Source organism: Coregonus clupeaformis, chromosome 12, assembly GCF_020615455.1.
Source record: "Coregonus clupeaformis isolate EN_2021a chromosome 12, ASM2061545v1, whole genome shotgun sequence".
In the NCBI taxonomy this organism is placed as follows: domain Eukaryota; kingdom Metazoa; phylum Chordata; class Actinopteri; order Salmoniformes; family Salmonidae; genus Coregonus; species Coregonus clupeaformis.
Window position 1 is genome coordinate 37,570,170 of NC_059203.1, and position 19,677 is coordinate 37,589,846.

The 19,677-nt window shown below is 46.5% G+C and overlaps 2 protein-coding genes across 2 annotated transcripts in view; both read left to right on the top strand.

Annotated features, from left to right (window-relative positions):
* Nucleotides 1-974, top strand: part of LOC121578769 (collagen alpha-1(VII) chain-like) — a 43,581-nt gene extending 42,607 nt beyond the window's left edge. The window contains exons 43-46 of the mRNA XM_041893154.1: nt 112-183; nt 400-459; nt 673-708; nt 888-974. Of these exons, the coding sequence (XP_041749088.1) occupies nt 112-183; nt 400-459; nt 673-708; nt 888-974 (255 nt within the window). The remainder of the gene's footprint in view (nt 1-111; nt 184-399; nt 460-672; nt 709-887) is intronic.
* A 2,378-nt stretch (nt 975-3,352) lies between these two features.
* The window catches only part of LOC121578770 (collagen alpha-1(VII) chain-like), a 33,006-nt gene continuing 16,681 nt past the window's right edge, over nt 3,353-19,677 (top strand). Inside the window, exons 1-36 of the mRNA XM_045224008.1 lie at nt 3,353-3,403; nt 3,805-3,849; nt 4,167-4,238; nt 4,554-4,598; nt 4,689-4,724; nt 4,946-4,987; nt 5,091-5,171; nt 5,342-5,377; nt 5,483-5,518; nt 5,973-6,053; nt 6,169-6,204; nt 8,644-8,715; nt 8,824-8,868; nt 9,461-9,496; nt 9,620-9,655; nt 10,235-10,339; nt 10,451-10,516; nt 10,631-10,666; nt 10,786-10,821; nt 10,992-11,039; nt 11,262-11,297; nt 13,784-13,909; nt 14,166-14,375; nt 14,500-14,535; nt 14,622-14,666; nt 14,792-14,908; nt 15,086-15,157; nt 15,310-15,354; nt 16,235-16,270; nt 17,099-17,134; nt 17,216-17,260; nt 17,487-17,519; nt 17,682-17,744; nt 17,955-17,990; nt 18,141-18,221; nt 18,370-18,438. Coding sequence (XP_045079943.1) covers nt 3,353-3,403; nt 3,805-3,849; nt 4,167-4,238; nt 4,554-4,598; nt 4,689-4,724; nt 4,946-4,987; nt 5,091-5,171; nt 5,342-5,377; nt 5,483-5,518; nt 5,973-6,053; nt 6,169-6,204; nt 8,644-8,715; nt 8,824-8,868; nt 9,461-9,496; nt 9,620-9,655; nt 10,235-10,339; nt 10,451-10,516; nt 10,631-10,666; nt 10,786-10,821; nt 10,992-11,039; nt 11,262-11,297; nt 13,784-13,909; nt 14,166-14,375; nt 14,500-14,535; nt 14,622-14,666; nt 14,792-14,908; nt 15,086-15,157; nt 15,310-15,354; nt 16,235-16,270; nt 17,099-17,134; nt 17,216-17,260; nt 17,487-17,519; nt 17,682-17,744; nt 17,955-17,990; nt 18,141-18,221; nt 18,370-18,438 — 2,127 coding nt within the window. The remainder of the gene's footprint in view (nt 3,404-3,804; nt 3,850-4,166; nt 4,239-4,553; nt 4,599-4,688; nt 4,725-4,945; nt 4,988-5,090; nt 5,172-5,341; nt 5,378-5,482; nt 5,519-5,972; nt 6,054-6,168; nt 6,205-8,643; nt 8,716-8,823; nt 8,869-9,460; nt 9,497-9,619; nt 9,656-10,234; nt 10,340-10,450; nt 10,517-10,630; nt 10,667-10,785; nt 10,822-10,991; nt 11,040-11,261; nt 11,298-13,783; nt 13,910-14,165; nt 14,376-14,499; nt 14,536-14,621; nt 14,667-14,791; nt 14,909-15,085; nt 15,158-15,309; nt 15,355-16,234; nt 16,271-17,098; nt 17,135-17,215; nt 17,261-17,486; nt 17,520-17,681; nt 17,745-17,954; nt 17,991-18,140; nt 18,222-18,369; nt 18,439-19,677) is intronic.

A 19,677-nucleotide genomic window follows, 5' to 3' on the forward strand; every position in this document is an offset into this window, starting at 1 on the left:
CTCATACTGCACATCTCCATATCAATGGTTGATATGTTGATGTACTGTAGACAGTAACAACACTTTCTCCATAGACTCATGCTCTCTTCCCCCTCTCCTCTCCTCTCTCAGGGTGAGACAGGTCTGCCAGGTCCGGAGGGGCCCAGGGGTCAGAAAGGAGAGCCAGCCCAGAAAGGTGAAAAAGTGAGTTGGTACCCACAGGGTACATGATGGTGCACTGCATGAAACTGGCACTGCATGCCCTTGTGTGGTGTGTGTGGCATGCGTGTGTGTGTGTATAGGTGATTTAATGATGCTCTCTATGCAAGCGGGTATAGATGTTTTCTGCTGTTCTTCTCTCTTTATGCTCTCACTGTTTCTCATTCTCTAATTTTCCCCTCTCCTCTTGCGTTCTTCCAGGGTCCCCCAGGTGCTGGCACTCCTGGCCAGGCTGGACCTAAAGGAGAGCAGGGGGATCGGGTGAGTTCAGACCAAGCTGTGGTCATGTATCAATCTTTATCTAAGCTACAAACCAAATGTCTTTGATACATGTGCAGAAAGCCTCAGAGGTACAGTATATATTGTAAAGTATATATATATTATTCATTGAGCTTCCCTGTGTAGCTGCTGACAGATGCTCTGCCCGTAGGCCATGTCCTACACACTCAGACTGACATGTTATTTTCCCTCTAGGGACTCCCTGGCTTAGCTGGAAGACTGGGGACCAAGGTGAGTCATGTGCCTAGAGTGGCTTTTGTTCTTTTATTTTAACTTCTATTTAGTGTTTATGTTGCAACAGTGTTGTTGTCTCATAAAGTAACTTGTAAGTAATTATTATCTTTCTTATAGTAAAACTCTTGTGTCATGTGAGTCCAGCTGATCTCAATGTGTACCTTTTGGTGTTGTAGGGAGACCCAGGTGACCCAGGAGAGAGAGGGGAGACAGGACGAGCCGGACCCGGAGGAAAGAATGGCCTCCCAGGGAAAGAGGTCTGAGACACTACCACTCTGACCCTGGAGCTTTTCACCTCTGCATGTTATACTATCACTCACCCACTGCAATAACCCCTGTGACCTGTTTCAGTACTGGTCACTCACTGCACTAACAACCTGTTATCACTCTATTACTACTACTCTGTTATAACTATGCTACTATTATGTTATAGCTATTGTTTTTTCTCTTCACTACTGGGTCATTACCGTGTTACTTCTACACGGTTATTTCTGCAGTTCAGTCAACCTACATTTATTCAATACTGTACCACCGAAGGGAATGAATGTCATACTGCCATTCCAGTGCAACTAATTACTGTACTAATACAGTGTGTCTATTCTGACCTCTTTGTTGTGTAAGTGTTGTTATGAATACCTAACCAGTCCTTTCTATCTCTCTCCCCTGCCCCTCATACCCTGATTCCACTAGAGGTACATCACTAATGACTTACTGCAACTACAGTGAGGGAAAAAAGTATTTGATCCCCTGCTGATTTTGTACGTTTGCCCACTGACAAAGACATGATCAGTCTATAATTTTTATGGTAGGTTTATTTGAACAGTGAGAGACAGAATAACAACAAAAAAATCCAGAAAACGCATGTAAAAACTGTTATAAATTGATTTGCATTTTAATGAGGGAAATAAGTATTTGACCCCTCTCAATCAGAAAGATTTCTGGCTCCCAGGTGTCTTTTATACAGGTAACGAGCTGAGATTAGGAGAACACTCTTAAAGGGAGTGCTCCTAATCTCAGTTTGTTACCTGTATAAAAGACACCTGTCCACAGAAGCAATCAATCAATCAGATTCCAAACTCTCCACCATGGCCAAGACCAAAGAGCTCTCCAAGGATGTCAGGGACAAGATTGTAGACCTACACAAGACTGGAATGGGCTACAAGACCACCGCCAAGCAGCTTGGTGAGAAGGTGACAACAGTTGGTATGATTATTCGCAAATGGAAGAAACAAAAAAGAACTGTCAATCTCCTTCGGCCTGGGGCTCCATGCAAGAGCTCACCTCGTGGAGTTGCAATGATCATGAGAACGGTGAGGAATCAGCCCAGAACTACACGGGAGGATCTTGTCAATGGTCTCAAGGCAGCTGGGACCATAGTCACCAAGAAAACAATTGGTAAAACACTACGCCGTGAAAGACTGAAATCATGCAGCGCCCGCAAGGTCCCCCTGCTCAAGAAAGCACATATACAGGCCCGTCTGAAGTTTGCCAATGAACATCTGAATGATTCAGAGGAGAACTGGGTGAAAGTGTTGTGGTCAGATGAGACCAAAATCGAGCTCTTTGGCATCAACTCAACTCAGCGTGTTTGGAAGAGGAGGAATGCTGCCTATGACCCCAAGAACACCATCCCCACTGTCAAACATGGAGGTGGAAACATTATGCTTTGGCTGTGTTTTTCTGCTAAGGGGATAGGACAACTTCACCGCATCAAAGGGACAATGAACAGGGCCATGTACCGTCAAATCTTGGGTGAGAACCTCCTTCCCTCAGCCAGGGCATTGAAAATGGGTTGTGGATGGGTATTCTAGCATGACAATGACCCAAAACACACGGCCAAGGCAACAAAGGAGTGGCTCAAGAAGAAGCACATTAAGGTCCTGGAGTTGCCTAGCCAGTCTCCAGACCTTAATCCCATAGAAAATCTGTGGAGGGAGCTGAAGGTTCGAGTTGCCAAACTTCAGCCTTGAAACCTTAATGACTTGGAGAAGATCTGCAAAGAGGAGTGGGACAAAATCCCTCCTGAGATGTGTGCAAACCTGGGGGCAAACTACAAGAAACGTCTGACCTCTGTGATTGCCAACAAGGGTTTTTCCACCAAGTACTTAGTCATGTTTTGCAGAGGGGTCAAATACTTATTTCCCTCATTAAAATGCAAATCAATTTATAACATTTTTGACATGCGTTTTTCTGGATTTTTTTGTTGTTATTCTGTCTCTCACTGTTCAAATAAACCTACCATTAAAATTATGGACTGATCATGTCTTCATCAGTGGGCAAACGTACAAAATTAGCAGGGGATCAAATACTTTTTTCCCTCACTGTATGCTTGGGGTCATTGTCCATTTGGAAGACCCATTTGCGACCAAGCTTTAACTTCCTGACTGAGTGGGCAAACATACAAAATCAGCAGGGGATACTTTTTTCCCTCACTGTACCTTTTGCACTAATACTAAAACAATACTACTTCTACCAACTAAGTCTACTTCAAGTCTACCGCAATCTCTTTTCTGTATATATCACTACTTTTACCATTGCCCTATGTGATGTTGTGGGGTTCTTGTTTAAAAGTTTGACGTGTTTTGACTGTGTCACTGTGGTCAGTGTGGTCTTCTCCCCCTGTGATGGAACTGAATTATGGATGACTGTTTTACAGGGTGCCAAAGGAGACAAGGGCGACGAAGGCAGTCCCGTAAGTCACAATCTCTTCATCCATCTCTCTACATCTGTTTCTCTCTCGCTCTCTCTCGCTCTCGCTCTCTCTCTATCTCTCGCTCTCTCTCGCTCTCGCGCACTCTTATCTAATTCCATCTGTTCCATTCAACGTTTTCCATGTTTGAATGACACTTCTCCTTCTCTGGCTCCCATTCTCTGTATTAGATAAAGCATGCATTAACTGAATTGGTGAATGAGAGATGTGTATCGTCATATGATTTAGTCACGCCTCAGACCCTCTTTTCATCTGACAGGAGAGTGATGGAGACTAGAGGCAATAGTCTGTTTCTATGTCTTCCTCTCCTCCTCCTCCTTCTCCCTCTTCCTCTCCTCCATCGGTCTCTCTCATCTTCTGTCTGTTCTCTCTCCTTCCACCAGGGGGAGTCTGGTCTACCAGGGAAGGCAGGGGAGAGAGGACTACGGGTGAGTAGTCATGTCTGTGTCACATACAACTATGAAACGTTAAAAGAATCCCTTTTATGCCCTCTTTTTAGAATGGTCTCGCTGTACTGTATATGGTGATTGGTCACTAATGAACCACAGGAAACCTTTCTTACATGATCTGAAGTGGATGTTTTGAGGACAGATGAAACCCTGATGAAGACAGCTTAGCTGTCGAAACGTTGGTTAAACCAATTTTTGCATGGGTGTGCAGCTTTTCCTTTTATTTTCTAAGATGTTTTCAGGACTTCCATGGTAACTAAGCACATAATCTGTGTGGTTTTGTCCCCCTTCCTTAGGGTCTGGCGGGTCAGCCTGGGCGAGCAGGGGAGAAGGGAGACCTAGGAGACTCTGGAGAGCACGGACGCAATGTAAGACACATGTTTATGTGACAAAGTGACACCCCTCTGACAGTTTGATCTGATATACTGTCTGTGTCTTCTGTGTAATAGTTATCGAGAGCGCAGAAGGCATGTGAGATGCATGTTTGTGACACCCATGAGTCTGTTAATCATTCACGTGACACACATCTGACAATCTTCAGCCTGATTGATCTGATACTGTCTGTGTCAGTATTTGTGTTGGTTACTGTGAGTAATACAGTAGCAGTGAGTCAGTTGATGTCTGTCTATAGTGACACGTGTGTCTGTGTGATCCTGTGTGTGTGTGGTGTGTGTCTTCCACAGGGAAGCCCAGGACCTATTGGACCAAGAGGAGAGAAAGGAGTTGAGGTCAGAGGTTAATCTGTTTGTTGTCTTATCTCATCTGACATAATAGTTCCAATCTGCACCGATTAACAACACTGTTTGTTGACACAATAGGGAGCTCAAGGCCCCCCAGGACCTCCAGGAAACATGGTGAGTCCTGATAAGATTCTAACTCTTTTAAAAATAATAATATAGTAATTTAGCAGAGGTCAACACATATGTCCTCTGTGGGAATCATACCAAACAAATGGTGTTACAAGTACCATACTCCAACTGAATGAACCATCAGAATCACATACCGTAGCTAGGTGGTTATCTAAAACCCACTCTACCCATATTTCTCTCTGTTTGTATCTCTCTAACTTCTACAGCGCGATACAGATAAAAAGCTTAAAGGAGAAAGAGGAGAAAAGGTATGTATTGCTGTATGAACACATTTTTGTATGTATACATTACAGCTCTCTCTCTCCCAGTTCACCTAACCTTCCAGTGTCTGACATCACCTCCTGTGTCTAGGGGGATGCTGGCGATCCGGGAGAGCATGGGGGCAAAGGTCAGAAGGGCGAGGCAGGGCCCTCAGGAGCCACTGGGCTCCGGGTGAGTAAGACCATCCTTCCAAATCTAGTATCGTTGAGAAGCTTGAGTTTCCTGGCTACTATAGTATACTGACCTGTGATGACTGTCTCTCTGTTTGTGTTCTGTGGTGTGTGTAATTCTTACCCTGTGTCTTTTCTCTGTCTCACCTGCTCTGTTGTTTGTGTGTGTAGGGACTTGAGGGACAACGTGGACCTCCAGGGGCAAGAGTAAGTCACTGTCTGTCTGTCTGTCTGCCTGTTTCTGTCTAATCACTCTATCCCTCTCTCCCCCCTCTCCATCTCACTCATTGCTCTTTCTTTCTATTTCTCCAGGGTGACACAGGAGAGAGAGGAGGCCCAGGAGAGAAGGTCTGAACAACACACACGACAGTGACTTCTCACATTCTCACACAGGCTGATTTTCAATTGGACCAATCCTGATAGGATATGGTACTCCAAACTGGCTGGTGATTGGCAGGTTGCGCTGTCCTTCATTCCACTGGATGCTGTTTCCCAGTCTGCAGATTCCCAGTGGGATGAAGCGCACTGGGGCCAGCTCACAGCATCATCACAGCCTACAGAAGCACTGAATGAGAGACACAACGTACTGCTGTATACACACATACTGTACATCCTAAAAAATACCTTACCATAGTCATTTCCAAACATTGAACTAACTCTGAGTAATGATGCTGGAGCACTGAAAGTCTGACATAGTACAGTAGAGTAGAATCCTTTGCAAATTGTATTCAGGTCCAATACAAACACAGTGCTGCTCTTTTTCTGATCATACTGTATGCATCAAGTGTGTTCCTCTCTATAGGGTGAGAGAGGTGCGTCTGGACTGGATGGACGCAACGGTTTGGATGGCAAACCAGGAGCACCAGGACCGGCCGGCCTGAGGGTCAGTACCTCTGTCTCTGTTATTACTGCAGCTGTAACATCTCAGGGTACTCTGAGCATTACATAAACATTACTGTGTCTAGATGTATCTCAATAATTTTCCTTTGATGTTACAGGGAGACCCAGGGAAACTAGGGGATCCAGGAAGAGATGTGAGTTCCATTGATCCCTAGGCCAGAATCAACCCCTAGACTCGGGGTGCACAACCCCAGTCCCAGAGGGCTGCACTCCTGATGATTTGTGTGTTTCTCTAGCACTTTAATTAGTCTGTTAAAGTCAATGAGTGGAGCAAGGTGAAGCTGTTACCATTTGTCATATCTGATCCTTGGAGAGGTCCCATTAAGAAGTGAGAAAGGACTTCAGGCTAGTGGAGGATTCTCTATCTGTCTGGAGAATGGAGCTGGAATGTATAGTGGCCGCTTTACGGGCTTATGACCAATTCTGCTATTTTGTATTTTAAGAAATTGTGCTGATCTTAACTTTTTTTGTACGTAATGTTTCCGCCATCGCTTCCTATGACCAAAAAGAGCTTCTGGACATCAGAACAGCGATCACTAACCTCGATTTGGATGAAGATTTCTACTTCAACAAGTCGGTGGCACAGGACATACTGCTCACCCCGGACCAGGCCCTAATCCCCGACACTCAGAAGAGAAAGAGATGTCGATATAGAGGCCGATGTGTGGGCACCCTGATGAAACTAAGGCAGCGAGTAAATCAACCGCCTCGACCCTCCCTCTGTTAATAATAATAAATAATATGCCATTTAGCAGACGCTTTTATCCAAAGCGACTTACAGTCATGCGTGCATACATTTTTTGTGTGTATGGGTGGTCCCGGGGATCGAACCCACTACCTTGGCGTTACAAGCGCCGTGCTCTACCAGCTGAGCTACAGAGGACCACTGTTCTATTGACGAATGAACAATCACTGGAGAACAAACAGGACGAGCTCGGTTTGAGACTATCCTATCAACAGGACCTGAAGAACTGTAGTATCCTATGTTTCTCGGAAACTTGACTGAACAAGGACAAGGCAACACTGAACCATGCGTGAGAGAACCAGCTGTTCCGGATGACTGTGTGATCACGCTTTCCGTAGCCGATGTGAGTAAGACCTTTAAACAGGTTAACATTCACAAGGCCGCGGGGCCAGACGGATTACCAGGACACATACTCAGAGCATGCGCTGACCAGCTGGCAAGTGTCTTCACTGATATTTTCAACCGCTCCCTGACCCAGTCTGTAATACCTACATGTTTCAAGCAGACCCCCATAGTCCCTGTGCCAAAGAACACCAAGGAAACCTGTCTAAATGACTATCACCCTGTATCACTCACATCTGTGGCCATGAAATGCTTTGAAAGGCGTGTCATGGCTCACATCAACACCATCATCCCAGACACCCTGGACCCATAGCTCCAACAGATCCACAGATGACACAATCTCTATTGCTCTCCACACTGCCATTTCCCACTTGGACAAAAGGAACCCCTACGTGAGAATGCTGTTCATTGACTACAGCTCAGTGCCCTCCAAGCTCATCATAAAGTTGAGGACCCTGGGACTGAACACCTCCCTCTGCAACTGGATCCTGGACTTCCTGACTGGACGCCCCCAGGTGGTGAGGGTAGGCAACAACATATCCACCACGCTGACCCTCAACACAGGGGCCCCTCATGGGTGCGTGCTTAGTCTCCTCCTGTACTCCCTGTTCACCCACGACTGCGTGCCCTCGCACGACTCCAACACCATCATTAAGTTTGCTGACACAACGGTGGTTGGCCTGATCACTGACGATGATGAGACAGCCTATAAGGAGGAGGTCAGAGACCTGACAGTGTGGTGCCAGGACAACAACCTCTCCCTTAACGTCAGCAAGGCAAAGGAGCTGATTGTGGACTACAGGAAATGGAGGGCCGAGCACACCTCCATTCACATGCTTTAGTGGAGCGGGTCGAGAGCTTCAAGTTCCTCGGTGTCCACATCACTAAGGATCTATCATAGTCCAAACATACCAACAAAGTCATGAAGAGGGCACGAAAATGCCTCATCCCCCTCAGGAGGCTGAAAAGATGTGGCATGGGCCCTCAGATCCTCAAAGTTCTATTGCTGCACCATTGAGAGCATCTTGACTGGCTGCATCACCACTTGGTATGGCAACTGCTTGGCATCCGACCGCAAGGCGCTACAGAAGGTAGTGTGGACGGCCCAGTACATCACTGGGGCCTCAATTACCTTGTACCCCTGCACATCGACTCGGTACTGGTACCCCTTGTATATAGCCACGTTATTGTTACTCATTGTGTATATATTATTACTTTTATTATTATGTGTTTTACTTTTCTATTATTTATTTTATTTTCTTTCTCTCTGCATTGTTGGGAAGGGCCGTACGTAAGCATTCCACTGTTAGTCCACACCTGTTATTTCTAAGCATGTGACGAATAAAATTTGATTTGCTTGGATTTAGATTTTATATCGCTCGATCTCTGTGCACTTAGTGTGTTTGAAAACTAGAGGATGCTGTGTGGTTTCAGCCCTCACCCCTCCACTCTATTGGTCTCTCTCTCTGTCTGTCTGTCTCACCAGGGGCTGCCAGGACTGAGAGGTGCACAGGGCCTCCTAGGCCCTATTGGGCCTGTAGGAAATCCAGGCACATCTGTGAGTTTGCAACCACACACACACATGCACACACACACCCACACACAGCTAAACCCTCCAAAGCACTTGACTCATTGATGTCTCATCACCCTAATTGGTGTGTTTTAGGGCAAAGCAGGAGAAGATGGAAAACCAGGGGCTGCTGGGAAAATGGTAAGGGATCAGTCAGACCTCTAACATAGCAGGGCATTACTATACTACACACACACTACAGGCAATCATACCTGTGTTTGATTAATTACAAACTCAATGAAAACAATTATTGAATTGGATGCTATTCAGTGCTATTCATTATGAGATTTATCACCAGTGAGTCCTATGTGTCTCTGTCTATCTGTGTGTAATTACCATTAGACATGTTTGTCACATCCTCTGGTGAAAGTGCACTGATCAGATGGGAATGTGAGGCTTTTATTCCACCTGAGTGGCTGTGCTGCATAATAATTGTTATTCGTTCCAAATGGCACCCTATTCCCTATATAGTGCACTACTTTTGAGTAGGGCCCATAGGGCTCTGGTCAAAAGTAGTGGACTATGTAGGGAATAGAGAGCCATTTGGGGGCGGTATGTCTGTTTTTTAGTGTTAAGTGAGGAGGTAATGGGATGATCAGACAAAGCCCCGGCAATACATTATCTATCTGACTGAGAGGCTCTGCTTGATACAACAGCACGTTGAGTTTTGATAAATGCGCATTTAATCGTTGTTAGTATGGTATGTTTGTTATTGTGTTGTTGTGTTTTGTAGGGCGAGGATGGCGAACCGGGGGAAGATGGCAGGAAGGTCAGTGTTGGTCACGGCACTCAGGACTATTCTGTAAACGCCCATTGCTGTGCTAATATTGCTGTTAATGTTCATTTCTAGTTAATGTGAGTGTGATAATAATGATGTTTTTCTACCTTACAGGGTGACAAAGGAGAGGCTGGGGCTGCTGGAAGAGACGTTAGTAACTTGTTACCTTGTATCTTTATCTCGCCACCCTCGTTCTCTCTCTCTCTGTCTGTACAATGTCCTTTTTTTCCTCCCCTGCTGTCTCTCTCTTCCTCTCTCTCCTTATTTCCCTCCGTCTTCATCAATCCTGCTCTCCTCGGCTCCTGAGTGTCTCTCATTATCCCTCTTCCATTCTTTTCTCGCCTTCAACTCCAGTCCGAGTGTGTGTTTATTAGGCGTACTTTACTCGGACATTGATATTACCATCACACCCTGCCTTCTCGGTGGAATCAATAGCACTCTAAGCATCAGCCTTATAAATGCAACGGTGTCTAATGATCAAGCCCTGCCTTTGAGCGCCAGCCACTTCTGATAGGGGATCCACAGGGGCACAGAATGCCAAGACTGTAGTTTCATGTGCAAATTGATATTAATCATCTCTAGGACATCAGGGAAGATGATGAGGAGGAAAGGGTGTTAGGGCTCACCTGCTTTGATTTCCTCCTTTCTAGTTCAGGCCAGAACCCTTCGGAGTGGAGTAGAGTATCCGTGCTGGTCTGAAGTTGTTGTGTGCTTGTGCATTTGTTTCAGGGTCGTGACGGGCTGAAGGGAGACCGGGGCCTTGCAGGGCCTACAGGGCCAACTGGTCTATCTGGGCCCCCAGGGATCCCTGGCACCATCGGACCTCCAGGACAGGTACAGTACAGCCATATGGTTCTGCTTCCTCAAATATATGTGTGTGTCACTTGTCTATGGTGCTCTGATTATACAGTAATCTCTCTCTCCCCCCTCTCTTCTTTCTCTCAGGTGGTCTATGTGAAGGGAGCTCCAGCACCATCTATCCCTGGCCCTCAGGGGCCTCCAGGAACCCCAGTGAGTTACTATGTTGAATATGAGCTGTGCATCATAGCATAGCCCGGTGTAGCAGTACTTGTCTTTAGTATGTTACTAATCACTGATAGTGATTCCCATATCTCTGTCTCTCAGGGTGTGCCTGGAATCCCAGGGGCTGTAGGAGCCAGAGTAAGTTTGTGTCATCGTCAAAATCTTTATTCATATACTTGGTCCAGGTCTCTCCATCCATCCATCTGTCCTTTAGTCTGATCTTTGACCTCTCACTGACCCTCTCACTCTTGTTTCAGGGAGAGAAAGGAGCAGTGGGTGGTAAAGGTGAAAGTGTAAGTTTTTGTTGTACGTGTGTGTGTGATTAGATCTTGCATATGAATGTACATACATGCTCTTTTCTGATTATCTATCTGTGTGTATGGGTTTGTGAATCTTCAATAAAGGTTTGGGTGGGATGTGATTGTGTGTGAGAGATAATACTGATGTGAGATGTTATTGACAGGGTGACCCAGGAGAGAACGGGAAACCGGGCAGGCCTGGAACAGCAGTGGTAAGACAACCTGACCTGTACACACGAGAAGCCTGACTGACATACTGTACAAGAAGAGCTACAGACACACCTCGTGTGCTCCGGAGCTTTTACATTATGCTAAGGATGCTACGATTTACAGCTGTTTTGGCATGCAGATTAGCTTACGTTACACAAGTGTTAGCCTAATCATGTTCAGTAATAAGTCTCTCCTTGACATTGTTTGTGCCTCTCTCCTATCAGGATGTGCAGAAGGCCCTCTCTAACCTTGGCATCGAGGTAAGTGGATACTAAATCTCTGTAATATCAAATCAAATCAAATCAAATCAAATTTTATTTGCCACATGCACCGAATACAACAGCTGTAGACATTACCGTGAAATGCTTACTTACAGCCCTTAACCAACAATGCAATTATTTCTTAATAAAAAAAGTAAAATAAAACAACAACAACAAAAAAGTGTTGACAAAAAAAGAGCAGAAGTAAAATTAAATAACAGTAGGGAGGCTATATACAGGGGCGTACCGGTGCAGAGTCAATGTGCGGGGGCACCGGCTAGTTGAGGTAGTTGAGGTAATATGTACATGTGGGTAGAGTTAAAGTGACTATGCATGAATAATTAACAGCAGCAGCGTAAAAAGATGGGTGGTAGTGCAAATAGTCCGGGTAGCCATGATTACCTGTTCAGGAGCCGTGTGGCTTGGGGGTAGAAGCTGTTGAGAAGCCTTTTGGACCTAGACTTGGTGCTCCGGTACCGCTTCCCTTGCGATAGCAGAGAGAACAGTCTATGACTAGGGTGGCTGGAGTCTTTGACAATGTTGAGGGCCTTCCTCTGACACCGCCTGGTATAGAGGTCCTGGATGGCAGGAAGCTTGGCCTCAGTAATGTACTGGGCCGTACGCACTACCCTCTGTAGTGCCTTGCGGTCGGAGGCCGAGCAGTTGCCAGGTGGTGATGCAACCAGTCAGGATGCTCTCGATGGTACAGTTGTAGAACTTTTTGAGGATCTGAGGACCCATGCCAAATCTTTTCAGTCTCCTGAGGGGGAATAGGCTTTGTCATGCCCTCTTCACGACTGTTCTGGTGTGTTTGAACCAGGATAGTTTGTTGGTGATGTGGACACCAAGGAACTTGAAGCTCTCAACCTGTTCCACTACAGCCCCGTCAATGAGAATGGGGGCATGCTCAGTCCTCTTTTTTTTCCTGTAGTCCACAATCATCTCCTTTGTCTTGGTCACACTGAGGGAGAGGTTGTTATCCTGGCACCACACGTCCAGGTCTCTGACCTCCTCCCTATAGGCTGTCTCATCGTTGTCGGTGATCAGGCCTACCACTGTTGTGTCGTCGGCAAACTTAATGATGGTGTTGGAGTCGTGCCTGGCCATGCAGTCATGGGTGAACAGGGAGTACAGGAGGGGACTGAGCACGCACCCCTGAGGGGCCCCCGTGTTGAGGATCAGCGTGGCAGATGTGTTGTTACCTACCCTTACCACCTGGGGGCTGCCCGTCAGGAAGTCCAGGATCCAGTTGCAGAGGGAGGTGTTTAGTCCCAGGATCCTTAGATTAGTGATGAGCTTTGAGGGCACTATGGTGTTGAACGCTGAGCTGTAGTCAATGAATAGCATTCTCACGTAGGTGTTCCTCTTGTCCAGGTGGGATACGGCAGTGTGGAGTGCAATAGAGATTGCATCATCTGTGGATCTGTTGGGGCGGTATGCAAATTGGAGTGGCTCTAAGGATAATGGTGTTGATGTGAGCCATGACCAGCCTTTCAAAGCACTTCATGGCTACAGACGTCAGTGCTACGGGTCGGTAGTCATTTAGGCAGGTTATCTTAGTGTCCTTGGGCACGGGGACTATGGTGGTCTGCTTGAAACATGTTGGTATTACAGACTCAGTCAGGGACATGTTGAAAATGTCGGTGAAGACACTTGCCAGTTGGTCAGCACATGCTCGGAGTACACGTCCTGGTAATCCGTCTGGCCCTGCGGCCTTAAAAGTCTTGCTCACATCGGCTATGGAGAGCGTGATCACATAGTCATCCGGAACAGCTGGTGCTCTCATGCATGCTTCAGGGTTGCTTGCCTCGAAGCGAGCATAGAAGTGGTTTAGCTCGTCTGGTAGGCTTGTGTCACTGGGTAGCTCGCGGCTGTGCTTCCCTTTGTAGTCTGTAATAGTTTTCAAGCCCTGCCACATCCGACGAGCGTCAGAGCCGGTGTAGTACGATTCAATCTTAGTCCTGTATTGACTCTTTGCCTGTTTGATGGTTCGTCGGAGGGCATAGCGGGATTTCTTGTAAGTGTCCGGGTTAGAGTCCCGCTCCTTGAAAGCAGCAGCTCTACCCTTTAGCTCAGTGCGGATGTTGCCTGTAATCCATGGCTTCTGGTTGGGGTATGTACGTACGGTCACTGTGGGGACGACGTCATCGATGCACTTATTGATGAAGCCAGTGACTGATGTGGTGTACTCCTCAATGCTATCTGAAGAATCCGGAACATGTTCTGGTCCAACACCGGCTTTTTATGATGTGACATTAAGTCATAGCTGTGTTGTGTATATGAGTTTCCCTCACCTTGACCAGGCCTGGGTCGTATTCATTAGCTGTAGCAAAGTGTTTTAAAAATTGTTTCAACTGGTAACTAAAACAAGCAGTTCTCATTGGACAAGAGTCCAGGTAGCCCCCCCTGTATCAGTCCGTTTTCTTTCGTTTGATGCCTGATGAATACAACCTTGACATCTCTGTCCCTGTACTGCCTGTCTGTAGGTGCTGGACCTGAAGATGGTTGTGGAGAGGAAGGATGTGCTGGTCAAGCCTGTGGTGGAGAAGGCTGAGAAGGGCCAGAGAGGAGACAAGGGAGAGGCCGGACAGAGAGGACCAGCAGGGATAGATGTGAGTGAGTGGGGACCTTGATGGTGTCTATTTGGGGCCGTTGTGTTGAATAGAGATTATATCAAGACCCCCACACAAATGGTGTAGTAGAGTGAACTCAGACATGCTGTTAGTGTGTTTATTTGACCCATGGTGTAATGTATATCTCTCTGTTTACTCTCAAATTGATTCTATGTATGATTGCATGGATTTGGAATATAATTATAATTTCTAGGAGCGTATCTGTAATTAATGTCTTTACTAATTTGCATCTCAGGGTGCTCGCGGGATGGCTGGGGAGAGAGGTGTGAAGGGAGAACAGGGGGAACAGGGGCCTGTAGGGGCCACAGGACCCATAGGGAGGGCCATCGGAGAGAAGGGCCCAGTGGGGCCCCCGGGACAGGCTGGAGAGCCAGGAAAACCTGGCATATCTGGAGTACCAGGGAGAGCCGGAGAACTGGGAGAGACTGGACGACCTGGAGATAGGGTGAGGAAGAGAAGGATGGGAGGAAGGAGGGGTTCAAGGACAGGGAGAAGAGAGGAGGAATATGAAAGAAGAGGAAGATCATGTGAATAAGAGATGTTTCATGTGATTCCACTTTGACTTTCAGGGGGAGAGAGGAGAGAAAGGTGACAAAGGAGAGGCTGTGAGTATATTTGTTACCACAATAATCATCATTCAATGGACTGTATATATGGATGTTGACATGCGCATTACTGTTCTCATCTGCAGGGGGGAAACGGGCTAGTTGGATTAGTGGGCCCTCCTGGACCAAAGGTATGTCCCTGACCTGTACACACTACTACTTTCTAATGAGTCGTCATTACGGTAAACATATCATCGTTTATCCAGAGGCTACTGTTTGGAGTGTGTTTAGTGGGGGGGGTGCGTGTGTGTTTTAGGGTGCTTCTGCAGAAGTGGGTCAGGCTGGACTCCCCGGAGCAAGGGGGCTCCCTGGGGTCGCAGGACCGAAGGGAGAGCCTGGTGCTTCAGGACCACAGGGATCCAAAGGAGACGGGGTGAGAACACCTAACTCAATATATTACAGTACTTCATCAGGCAGGCTTCATGGTGTTGCTGTGTTTAACCTGCTGTGTCTGTGTCTGTGTGTGTGTGTGTGTTTGTGTGTGTGTGTGTGTGTGTGTGTGTGTGTGTGTGTGTGTGTGTGTGTGTGTGTGTGTGTGTGTGTGTAACAGGGTATTGCAGGTCCCCGTGGAGATAAAGGCGACCGAGGTCCATCTGGAGAGCAGGGACGTAATGGCTTTCAGGTGAGTGTGTGCTGCCCTGACCAAAGTGTTGGCACTCCCTGATGCAGGTTGTTTTACCCCTCTTCATTGTGTTATTATGGTTCTGCAGAGGTTGTAAAGACATTGTTGTAATGGTAGCTAATAGTAATCAGGTTGTGTTTTGGTTATTTCAGGGGACAGCAGGAGAACCTGGCAAACCGGGACAGGATGGGAAGCCGGTGAGAAGAGGAGGGGTGGTGGTGGTGTGGGGGGGGGGGGGTTAATTGATATCAACAATCATACAGGTATACTGTGGTACTTGTTCATTTATGATGCCTTTTAGATATTACTGCATGGATGCACTCATCTGTTTTCAAAGAGACCGCTTCCAGGAGACAGATCCCAGACATCAAAAGAAAACACTGTTTAGTTCTTCAATAGCTTGGTTGTACTATAGTTAAGTAGATAATGTTGTGTTTCAGACACAGTGATCATAAAATGTCCAACCATACAGTAGGTGAGTATGATAATCAATGATGTTGTGTAATCAGCCGGGACTAACTAGGGCCCAGAATGTCCCTGGTCTGGAAGAACTCAGGGACCTAGTAGTCATAACATGTGCAGGAGGAGGAGAAAGATGGGTAGAAGGAGAAAGCGAAGTGAAGGTGTGGAGGGGGAGAGAGAAGATAAGATAACTCACGCTTCTTGTTTCATCCCACAATGTTTCGGAGCAGGGTCCACAAGGGCCAGCTGGTCCTCAAGGCCGCTCAGTGAGTAACAGTAACCCAGCCAGGCAGCCTCCTTTTGGGCTGGTCCTGCATATGAAAGCCTGTGGATTGGCTGCGAGCGCTAGGCAGCCGATGGAGCTGATGGAGCTACTATATCTGTTTCCTTTGGGCTGAGGCTACGTAGAACCTTTAGACAGGAACCTTTTGCAGCTCTGCTTCTAACTACCACTCCCACTCCCACTTTCTTCTTACCTCCCCTTTCAATATATCTTATTTTGATCTATTTTACTCCCTTTCTGTCCCTCCCTCTCTTTTCAACACTTCAAACTATCCTACTCTTTCCCTTCTTCCTCTCCCCCTCCTTCTTCCTCTCCTCCCTCTCTGACTCTAGGGCCTGCCTGGGTTCCCTGGAGTGCTTGGCAGACCGGTAGGTTTTTTCTGTGCTGCTGGCAGGCATGCTTGTGACCAGTAGGAGGGGCTGGGGGGTAGGGTGCATGTTTCGGAAGGAGGTGTACAGGGACAACGCATTGTAGCAGATGGGGGGGCCATCTCCCAGGGGTCTGAGACTAGAGTTGGGCCTTGATAGGAGACTTGTGACATATTAATCTGGACCACTGGTTTCCAGAGCACCCCTGTCATATCCAAGATGTCTAGAATGTTTAATGTATTAAACACCACACATCGTTACCTGAGATAAGAAAAAATATGATATGACAAACAGTAGCATACACTAGCAAATATCAAATGGACATAATAGGGTATATAGTGAATACTGAAAAATAATACATGTTCGTCAGATATTTAACAGATGTATTTTGCATTTGAGAGGCTTGAGTCTGCTGGCTTTCTGTGCATGTGGCTTCACCTGCTCTGTTGTCTGCTTCTTAGCTCTCCCAAAGCACTGTTTGCACATTGTATACCATGTGTGTGTCTTTGTGTGTTGTGCATGAATGCAGTTGTGTATTGTGTCTATGCAGTTTTGGGTTGTGTATTGCGTCTATGCAGTTGTGGGTTGTGTGTGTGTGTATGCAGTTGTGTATTTGTTTGTGTGTGTAAAAATGGTTGGGGGGATGTTCATGTATGTACTGTGTGTACGCACTTCTCTATGTGTGTATGTGTCTTTGTCTCTGTACATAGCATACATGTACAATTTGCTGTGTGTTTGTGTGTTGTAACTTGTATCATGCTTGTGTCATTCTGTGTGTGTGCTATGTCTTGGTCATGTGAATCCAGCATGTTCTTATCTCGTTTGCAGGGAAACCCTGGAGAACCTGGAATTAGAGGGTCAACTGTAAGTATGATACTCTCCTCTAACACACGCGCACACACACACCGCTGTAAGTATACTGATGCTATCGGTTTGTAATTGTAGGGTCCGATCGGTACCAACGGGCCTCCAGGTCCACCTGGGGTAAAGGTGAGAACATCTTCCATGTAATTTCAATGTAAATGTACAATAAAGTATATCGTATCGTGTCTTCCATAATGAATAGCTACCTATTTATTCTCTGTGCCAGCTCTGATGCATTGATTAGTGTAGATATGGCTTAGGCTATAGTAGCTTAGTATTACGACACTGGAATGATATGATCATTGTAAATGTATACCTTTTTCTTCTGAGAGTGTCTTTTTATCTCTGACAGGGTAATCAAGGAGTGCCTGGGGTTGGCGTTCAGGTGACACTTATTTTATGTGTTATATTGTGTATTTTGTCTTATATGGATTCTATATATTCCTGTTGTTTATTGCCTCAGTGTTTAGGCAACTACTCACCCATCCACAGTCAAAGTCACAGAGCTTTATAATAATCTATTTGAAATGAATCTCCTGTTCCACAGGGACTGTCTGGTCCCCAAGGCAGCATGGGACTGCCGGGACCTGGAGGGACTCCTGGAGCTGTGGTACGTGAAAACATCAGTCATCTATAAACCAACTCTCATACTGGAGATTTTAGCAGGCTAAACTGCTGCTCTTGTATATTCCCATTGGACTGGGGATTCCTCGTATGCTCACACTTTCCATTTAGGCCTACTGTAATTCAACAGGCCATTGACACAGTAATGTGTGTTTAATATTATATGATGTATCGTAATGATACTCTCTCTTCGCAGGGTCCATCAGGACCTCCAGGTCTACCAGGGCAGACGGTGAGTACAGCAGCTCCGTGGGACTCACAGCTCACATACTGTAGAGCCAACACACTCACACACACCTCCATCACCACCATAGTTAACACACACCAAGCAATTCACACACATCAGTTTTGGTGGTGACATGCAGTGTGTCTCTCTCCATAGGGCGAGGGGGGCAAGCCAGGGGTCCCAGGAAGAGACGGAATACCTGGAAAAGAGGGAACACCAGGGTTGCCAGGCAAACAGGTGTGTACTGTATGGTATCTGACTTTCTACATCCTACTGTGTTTATAGTATGTCTTATGATGGCATCCGCTTCAGTGTGGATTTGTCTTTGATAATGATTTTCAGACTGCTGCTTTTGTTCATTATCAAACTTTCTTCCCTCCTGCAGGGATTCGCTGGACCAATGGGCTCCACAGGGTTGAAAGGGGAGCAGGGGGACAGTGGCCCCCCAGGAAAGGTGAGTGAGAGGGGATGTGAGGTTGGATTGAGCTCTCCTTAAGGCTAATTCAGAGTCCACAGCCGCAGAGTCGCAATAGTCCATTGTGAGACCACCGTCCACGGGGGATGCACAGCCCGACCACGCACCTCTCAACATTTCTAACCAACGTGGCTCCGCGGACGCAGTTCCTATTCATTTCAATGTGGTGATGGTTGGAGAAATTGCTTGAGCTGTGCTGAGAAATCAAAAACAATGAAAGCCAATGGTCCAATGTTCTAGAACACTGCTGTGCGGACCCGTACACATTTTGGACTCTGATAAGTGCTTTATTCAGAAGCTCCAGCTGCACATTTATCCCTCTTTTCTTTACTGTAAATGGCCATGACTCACATCCTCTTTATACAACGTCTCTCCAACTGAAATAAGAGGTAATCACTGGCATGAATAGGAGGGCAGAGACACATGTAAACATACGCAAACAATGACACACCAATGCTCAAGCATACTGTATGTGCACGTGTAAAGGATGTCACGCTGCTTGCTTAGCAAGTACCACTTTCTCCTGATTCGGCTCTAACCAGGGCTCAAATCCAGGACCTCTACCTTGCTAGCACACGTGACCTCCCCCTCAAGTGTCTTACCAGTCAGTGCCATACTTGTGTCATTGTGGCGATACTTCAGGCTGAGGAGTAAGTTTCACACATCCCCATGTGCTACACATGCATGAATGCACACACACACACACACACACACGCAGCATATGTTTTAGTATCCTTGTTGAGACCTAAAATGTATTTCCATTCAAATCCTATTTTCCCTAACCCTAACCCTTATCCTAACCTTAACCCTAAACCTAACCCTAACTCCTAAACCTGACCCATAACCCTAATTGTAACCCTAAACCTAACCCCTAAGCCTAAAATAGCCTTTGTCCTCATGGGGACCTGGGAAATGTCCTCACGAGGGAGAATTTTCCTTGTTTTACAATCCTTGCAGGGACTTTTGGGGATTTCCGGTACCCATGAGGATAGTAATACAAGCCCGCACACACGCATGCACACACGCACACACATTCACATCCTTCACATCATTCACCGGAAGCTTTAGCAGGATGTACTGCGGTTCAGGAGAAATAAGAGCTTTTGAAAGGACGAGATGTACTGTAGTTATAGCCAGCACATCTGTTATTCTTTTCCTCTCTAGTTAGTGTAAAAACCAAATGACACTCCCGTTCATGGTCTAATGCTCTAATGAAGG